We start from the raw sequence: 9,032 nt of genomic DNA on the forward strand, positions 1-9,032 counted from the left end.
GCCGACGCCGACGCCGACACCGACACCGATATCGTCGCTCAAACCAACAACGACATAGACACAATCGGAGACTCCCCTACTGGAATCAACGACATCCACACCCTCGATGCTACCCCGACGTCTAAGAGCGTCGTGACGCCAACCAAGGAGATATTCAACCTACCGATCTCTTGGCTCTACTCGTTTAACCTTTCGAGTATGGACCAACCGATATACGCGCAAACACGCACGCACGCACGCACGTATTTCGATTCGCTCTGAAATTCCTCCCTATTTTTTTCTTTCTTTCTTTCTTTCTTTCTTTCTTTCTTTCTTTCTTTCTGGATATATTAATCAATTTTTATCCACTCGATTTTATCTTCTTCCTAATTTTTAACTTATTAGATTAGATCTGTTTTCTCATTAAAGAGATCTTTGATCTCGTGGATTCTTTTTTACAGATTCCTCTAAGATCTACAGATGTTAATCTACAGATGTTACGAGGAGAGAGCAATTCTTTTTTCGAAGACAAATCAAAAACGTGAATCGAAACGATAGATTCATCTTTCCATCGATGTATTGAGATTCCCCTTTTCGAACTTTCGGAATAATTTCATCACGTAATCGTATTTTGATTCAAGAAAATATACGTTGAAAATGGACAACGATCGTTGGAAGCAGCTAGTTTTTAGTCAATTTTCGATTCGATTCTATCTACGCCATTTCTAAATCGTAAAGGGAAAAAAGAATCCTAGAAGAATCCTATTCAAAGGATTTCGATGAATCGTCTCTCTCTCTCTTATCCGCATGAGTGCATAGAAGAAGAAAATACATCTATATATATATATATATATATTAGAGATATTTGCTCTATATAAACAGATATCTCGATATCCGATATTTCCTTTTCTCTTTCCCCAGTTGTAACCGGATGATGACGCGTGAAATGAAATATTTCACGCGTTGAATAAGGAGAAGGTAGGAGAAGGTACGGATAATAGGAAAAATGATTGGAAATATCAGGATATTCGTAAGAGCGTAGCGGCGGTCGCGACACAAGCGATGAATCGAGAGGGGCGTTGTACGACTTTGGTCCGGCCTCGCTCGAGTTTCGAGAGCATCGTGTGTCGCACTTTTCGAGGTCGGTGCATCGGGTACTTTTGCCGCTGCGCCGCAATGCGACACACCACTCAATCTACATTCCCATTTTCTCGCTTTAACAAAGATTTCGCATCTTTCGCGATTGTTAATCATCCATCCGGTCGATGATCGGGATGATTCCACCTCGAGATATTCCACTCCCAGCCGATAATCTTTTCGTCCAAAATTTTACCTACATCGTGCATCGTAATTCGTAATTTCGATCCGATCGAGTTTTACGCATCGATCGAACTTTCGACTCGCGAATGGAACGATCATGGGTGGAAAAGTTAAATAAAACTTTATCGATCGGTCGAATCGACGAAATCGTTTAACCGCGTAGTACGTGGACCTAGTTGATAAGATTCGTCCAGGAGATGAGATTTAACAGTGGATATTAAATACGCTTTAAATGCGTTTTAAGTTTTTAGAGTCGTCTCTCGAAAGGAGCGTATGTATGGTGAGAGAGAAATGGAGAAATGGAATACGAACTTTCTCGATCTTGGATCTACTTACTCGTATCGTTTTTCCACTCTATGCTGCTTTGAATCTCGTACGGAAGAGCATCGTACGAGAGAAAGATTCGTTAATTGTTGGGGAAAAAAAAATATCTCGAGTTCTTTTTTCTTCTATTCCGTACCGCGATTGCTCGTAGATGAAATAAATTAACGCGAGTCATCTCCTAAAAAAACACGTTCGTAAATTTGATGCGACCGAAGAAAAGAGAGGTCTCTCTCTTCGTCGTCGAGTCGTCCATTCGAGATGTTCGTCCGGCCTAAGTTTTAACGCGAAGTGGGAAACGAAGATCGAAAAAGAACAGAAGAACAAAAAGGAATAGCACAGGAAAAAAGAAAAAGAAAGAAAGGATGTTGGGATATTAATTTCCAACTTTTTTCGTTTCCATATTCGAGACAAATGCCATAAGAGAGAAATATTTGTCAAGGATTTCACTCGGAAACTGAGTTTCTTCGATCGAATCGAAATTAAGATTGGATAAATGTTTCAACACGCGAACGCGAGGTGGATAAAGATGGATCGTATCGCGGTGGTGAAAAGGAGGTGGGGTGGAGTGAGATAGGGGAGGGAGTAATTCTAGGAGGTTCGCGTGAAAACGATCGAGTATCGACACGCGTAAAACCCGTTTAAAGTTATTAGGCGATAAGAGAGAGAGGCGCGAAGGGATGGAAAGAAAGGAAGGAAGGAAGGAAGGAAGGAAGGAAGGAAGGAAGGGAGATGCACCGATTTTCTCGCCACGTCCACGATCGTAACTCGCGTCGACCTCGGTGCGAATCTAATTACGGAGAACGACGCGATATCGATGCGTTGCTCGATAATATCGTCTTATATCTTGTAGAGAATTGTCGAGGCGATTGATCGTAATACGCGGTCGGTCAAATAAGAGGGTCAGATATAGGCCGGTGGTTGCCGGTAACCCTGATCCAGATCTATCGCCGCCACGTGGTCGCTAGCTCGCGGTACGCTTAGCGTTATCATCGCGGGGAATCGCGACAACAAGATATTTTACGATCACGTGTCGCGAGAAGCGAGATCGATTCGTCCTAGCTTTCCAATCTTTCTGCCATTGTCACGACCGCGAAAGATCGGAGTTCGTAAGATCGGAGAGAGGGGGAGGACATAGGTTGGTTACATCGAAAGACCACGTTATCGTCCGTGGACCGCGTGTTCGATCGACATCCGCGCGTCCAAAAGGAGGTATCTTCTTTCAAAATTTTCAACGCGGGATCGTTCGATCTGTTGGATCGCGTACATACGTGTATAGATACGTGTCGCGTACGTTTAATTTAGAAAAATGGAAAGCTTGTCGCTTTGAGTCGTAAAGTTGATCGATTGACTCTGCGGAAAATATGAAACGCATTCGATTGTGGGAAGGGGTTGGCGAGACGGGAGGAGAAGAAGGGTTAGGAGACGGGCGGAGGGATGCGAAGGAGAAGGAGGTAGAGAGAGAGAGAGAGAGAGAGAGAGAGAGAGAAAGGAGAAGGGCAGAGGGATGAAACGGGGCGTTTCCCAAGCCAAAACATTCCAAGCCTGGTTAACGATTAAACGAATCCTCCGATCCTTTCGTCGAGAGATAATTTTCTCTCGAAGAGAAAACATTTCGCAACAACAACAAAGTTTGCTGCCCGTTTCTCCCTTTCTCCCTTCTTCGACCGTATCGAAGCAAGATCCGTTTCGACCATCTTTGTGACCATCCCATGAAATTTGACACGATTCGTTGAACGAATCGACGAAATTATCATTGGGAAATAGGATTGGAATCGAGGCGAAAAATGATCTTTCCCCTCCTCTTCCGAGAGAAATTTGAAATTTTGTTTTTTCTTACACGAACGAAAGAAACGTTCTTTCATCTTCCATCGTGCATGATATGATGGAATCGTATCGTATCGTATCGCGAAGAAAAGATGGGAGAGAGAGAGAGAGAGAGAGATAAAGGAAAGAAAATATAAAAGAGGAGGAGAAAAGAGAAGAAAAGAAAGAAGGGTAGATTTGGCGAGGTAAAGGCAGGGGGGAGAAAAGACGAAGTAACACACCCTTGATTTTGTATCCTAGAACGGGGAATAGTGTAGTGCGGCAGGATGAGGAGAGTCAAGAGGGAATAAAGGGGGGTGTGTAGTAGGAGATGTACGAAGAGCGGCGCCCAGCTGGAGCCACGTGCATCGATCTGACTACAGGCGCCAGCCATCCTATCCGTCGGCTCGTTCGTCCATGAGTTCGACCCTGTCCCACTCCAACGCACCGAGAACCGTTCACCATCCCACTTTGAACATCCCGCCAGCCTCCCTGTTCCGACCTTTCTACGCCACCATCGCACCCTTCCTTCTTTCTTCTTTCTCCTATCGCTACCTACCCACCTTCTCTTCTCTTCTCTTCTCTCTTCTTTCCTCCTACGATAATAACAACTATCCACAGGAAAAATGGACGGAATCTTCGTTTCGCGGTGCGTGTCGTACGACCACGTCCGACCAATCTTTCGCCGAAAGTTGAACGAACTCGATCCGCTCGATTCGCTTTGCTTCGGATAGAGAGAGAGAGAGGAGAGAGAGGCGATTATTGTTGTTATTATTATTTTCCGTGCGAAGGATAGAACGCGACGATTTCTAAGATAAGGCGAACTATGCTTCTACGTCCTCGTCCTCGTCCGCTTGGTATCTTGGATTGTTTCACGAACTCGTACAATTCAGTGGATAATCATCCCCCGGTGCGTGGAAAGAGAGATAGAGGCGCGTCTCGTGGGGGAGGGGAGAGAGAATAATCTCGATATTTGTCTGGGCCGTGTTAAAAAGGATCTCCGTTTTGTTTGTCACGATTGCCACGCACGAGTAAGCACGATGAATCACGAGTTACGAGTTACGAGTTACGAGTTACGATTCACGAGTCTTGCTTACTGGTCGGCCGAGCTTTCACGGGGAATTGCGTTCCACGGAGTCGTCGCCAAGTTCTCTTTTAGAAAGAGAAGAACGCGAGTCGTCGAGCACGTATAATGGCCAACTTGTACGGTAAGAAACGTTCCGTCTACGACGACGAGATCTTCCCCGACGATGATTAACGTTCGAACGAATAACGAAACGGATATATTCCGTCCACTATTTTCTTTCTTATTATTATTATTATTATTATTATTATTATTATTATTACGTCGATACACGTACGCGCGCCTAACTTATTCATCCCGCCCACTTTTCTCTTTTTCTTTCGCTTTTCTCGCGAATTAGAAAACGCGATTATTATCGTTTCTTTTCCTTTTTCTTCTTTTTTTTTTTTTTTTTTTTTTTACGTTACGCGAGAATCGCATTAGCCGTAAGTGACAAGGAAAAGGAAAAAAAGAAAAAGAAAAAGAAAAAAAAAAAGAGAGAAAAAGCGGAGAAAAAGCTGAGAGATTAGAATTTTATCGGGACAGAAAAATTTCCGACTCCGTAAATCGATTTTTAGCTATGCGCAGCAATATCTAAAACTAACGACCGCTAAGGGTGTCGCTATCGCTACGGGTGTCTTGTCTTTTGTAATTGTTTCAAGGCACCCGTAAGCCATTTCTCATTAGCAATATTTATTTATTTATTTATTTTAATAAAATCGACAAATGTACGTGTGTATACTTTTGCACATGCAATAACCCATGCACAACTCGCGAGGATATTCGCGAGGTCGCATAACGTCGTAATGCGATCGCTTTTAAATCGAATCGTTCGATAGACGGCAAGGAAAGACAGTCTCGTTACATGCTCGAGAGAAGCGGCTAACTTTGACGATGCATCGGGATTTTATCGAGCGCCGTAAAGCGAAATAATCCGAGAGAACGAGAAAAGGGGAGGGGGAGAGAGAGAGAGAGAGAGAGAGAGAGAGAAAGGGAGNNNNAAGGAACGAAGGAACGATCGAACGCGTTTTTTTTAAGCGATGAAAAGGACGATCGGGCCCGTCGTAAGTAGAGTCGCGCGATCGACCTCGAAAGAAAGAATATCGAAAAGAAGGCTGATATCTTCGTAAAGAGAAGATACGAGGTTGAGATGGAAAATCAATCGAATCTATCTCCATCTCCACGGATTGAAATTGATAGAAAAAGTATTGGCTCTCTACGCTTCTCGATCGAATGGATATAATACAGATATTCGGTTGAACCGATTAAGCAGAACGGAATAATTATTGGCGAAGCGTTGCGTGGAACGTAAGCCAGACATGCGAACCAACGAAACATCTAATTTTCTACGCGTGTAAGGCATAAACGATAACGACGCAATTATTTTTCTCTTAAGAACGATGAAAATTTCTACTTTTTCTCTTAAATACGAGAATCAACGATTTTGTATCAAAATCGTCAAAATTAACTAATCTTTGATCCGAGTAACGTGGGGAAAAAATAGATGGAAATTACGTAGGATGGCGATATTCGTTCGCCTTGATGGTTAGGAAAATTGTAAGATGCGTATCTCGAAATAGTAAGAAAATTCGATTTTTGTTCAAAGCGATCGATTTCGTTTTTCGGATTTCGCGTATAACATTCGTCTTTTCCAGTCTTATCGCATTTTTCTCTTTACTCCCTACTTTAAACTCTTGAAAACTCTTCTCCCTATGGGGAGAGAATTTAACTCGGCGAAGCGATTTATCGATCTTTTTTCCTGCTTAATTTCGATTCGTCTCCATAACGTTGCAACGTGTTTGTTCCCGTTCACTACATAAATTCCGAGTACCTTTCCATCCGTTTTTCTTCGATCTCTTGGAGAACTTGTCCTTTCTAAGAAAAAGATGCCGCTGTTTACTGTCGACATCTTCTCCGCCTCGAACGAGTGAAAGTAGAAAGGAAGAAAGGATGGAAGGAAGGAAGGAAACGGATGTAACGGAACGATTAGATTAGAGGAATGCAGAGGAGAATTCAATCGAGAGACGAATCGATATTTTCACGGACGTGCGGTAAAAAGATAGCGCGTTAACGAAATTTTACGGGATGTGGTTATGATTTAACTTTTGAGAGAGACGCCCTCCCTCCCTTTTTTTTTACGACGCGATTCAATCGCGTCGTACGTATCGCCGTAGAGATTTACGATACGACGCGAAACTCGCTGTTTCATCGACCATTCTCGCGATATTCGCGAACAAAATCCCATGACTTAAAAAAACGAGAATATAGGTCAAAAGTGTCTTCCCACGTTGCTATAGGGATCGATATCGAAGAGGCGATGGCGCTTTATAGTTTCTTTAGTTTCTTCAAAAAGAATGACGTGTTCGCCAGCTATGTATAGTGACGGGAAATATTAACGTTTAAAGTATCACGCATGCGATATATCGTAACGCGTTTATCGAGCAATCAATGTGCGTCGCCTCGGGGCGACGACCACGAATTCGGCTATGGCCGATACGATCCAAACGACGAGATTGCGACGATGCTGATAATCGATGGCTTCCCAACAACATCCCACTTGTTTCGTTTCGCGTTGGATCGAAAGGGGAGGAGGAGCAGGAGGAGGAGGAGGAGGAGGAGGAGAAAGCGCGAGGGCGGAACTCGAACGACGAAAATCGATGAAAAAAAAAAAATCACGTGATCGTGATCGGCGAAGAGGCGAAATATCTCGAGCGGTGGAGGGGGGGAAAAAAANAATTAGGGTTAATTAGGGCGACGCGTGGATCGATGGAGCGAGAGGGGATCGCGAGGGGATCCTTGATCGTTGACCAAGAACTTATCGTAAACTCGAATCGAATCATCCCGCGATGACGACGATAGATTCGTCGCGATACGATACGTTGACGAAATCGTTCGCTTCTTTCTTCTACCTTCCGAGTTAAGCTCTATTACCCTTATTGTTAAACTTAGAGTTACTGAACTACGGAACGAACTATAGACGGTCGTGGCGCGACACCCATATCTACGAGGCCACGTGGCTGTACCCGTGTGGCCACGCATGCATGCGATCCAAGGTGTCGGTTCGTGACGTTTTCTGCGTATATTCTCCCTCTCTCTCTCTCTCTCTCTCTCTCGCTTATTCCGTGTCCCACGGTAATAACTCTCGTCGTCCTTTCGCTCGCGAATTCATTCGCTCGCGACTCGAGCAACAGGCCGATTCAACCGGAGGATGGATCGAACGAATCGACCCATCGTATACGTACACGCTCCCTTTCCAACGCGTACGCGTTGGATCGTTTTCTCTCGGGAGAACAAAACGTGCAAAACGGTTCGATTTTCGAGCGTTGATATCGTTCGTGAAAAGGGGGGGGGGGGGAAATATATATAGATAAAAAAAAGTTCGAGTCGAGAGAGATCGGGATGGTGCGAAAGGGTGAGTAGTGGATGCGAATGAAGTTGGGCGCGTGCGCGCTTCGACTCGACCGATCGTGCGACCGAGATGGAACGAATATCGATCCGGATATCGATCGGAAAGGGAGAATACTTACCAGGTTCGGCGAACGTGATGATCTCCGAGGTTCTCGCGTAAAAGTCGTCTATCTCTTCTTCCGGTTCTCGATCCTCGCCTTCTCCCCCCTCGTACTCCCCCCGGTAAGAAGAAGCGATTCTCCCGTTATCCTTGGCAGAATCGTCGTCCACTCGTCGATCGAGATTCCTCGAATACGAATACTCGTTGCCGCCGTAAAGAAACTCGGTCGAGTAAACGTTCTCGCGACGATCGTTTCTCGTGTTGTCGGGCAACGGATAGCGGGAGAATTGCGCTTCGGCCCTGTACAAGGTCTCGAGAGCCAAATGCCTGGGTACGGTGGCCAAAGTTCTATTCACATCGGGTCGCGTTCTCAGCCCGAGTTTAGTCAGGATTTGATGCTTGATAGCCTCCAATCTCAAGTCATCCGGGGTGGGCGCGGCGGTATCCTCCTTTCTTTCCCAACCGCCGCCCCCCCTCTCATACGTCTCCCGGCCGATATATCGCTCTTGTCGTTCCTCTTCCTCTCTCTTCCCCTCTTGCTGCTGCTGCTGTTGATGTTGATGTTGATGTTGTTGTTGTTGTTGTTGATGTTGTTGATGTTGATGTTGTTGTTGTTGATGTTGATGTTGTTGTTGTTGTTGTTGTTGTTGTTGTTGGTGCTGATGCGGACAACCTGGACAAGTTTGATGATGATGATTTTGTCGGGGTTGCACGGGGGAGAAGGTCAGGCAGCACAGCGCCAACCCTATGAGGAAAACGTTGGAAGGTACGAGGGATCCTCTGTATCTGAAGAAAACGCGAGTAGAGGGGAGCGGAGAGCGAGAAGATCGGCATGGCGATCGATCGGGGGAATCGACGTAAGACGTCGTCGAGGTGGAAGAAGATTCACAGGCACGCCGATCCCTGTACTCGATCTTCTCCCACAATCTCTCGTTTCGATCTGCGTTCGAATCGAGTCCTGCTCCGTACACCGACACCTGGTGCATCTCGGCGGCGAGTCACCTCCTCCACCCCCACCACCACCTCCTCCTCCTT

General features: G+C 45.3%; 1 protein-coding gene across 1 annotated transcript in view; it reads right to left on the reverse strand.

Annotated features, from left to right (window-relative positions):
- LOC102672769 (inhibin beta chain-like) overlaps window positions 1-9,026 on the reverse strand; it is a 13,089-nt gene extending 4,063 nt beyond the window's left edge. Inside the window, exon 1 of the mRNA XM_006621204.1 lies at window positions 8,017-9,026. Within this exon, the coding sequence (XP_006621267.1) occupies window positions 8,017-8,983 (967 nt within the window). The 5' untranslated portion in view covers window positions 8,984-9,026. The remainder of the gene's footprint in view (window positions 1-8,016) is intronic.
- Between the last annotated feature and the right edge of the window lie 6 nt (window positions 9,027-9,032).

This window comes from Apis dorsata, unplaced genomic scaffold (assembly GCF_000469605.1).
Source record: "Apis dorsata unplaced genomic scaffold, Apis dorsata 1.3 scaffold_616, whole genome shotgun sequence".
Classification (NCBI taxonomy): domain Eukaryota; kingdom Metazoa; phylum Arthropoda; class Insecta; order Hymenoptera; family Apidae; genus Apis; species Apis dorsata.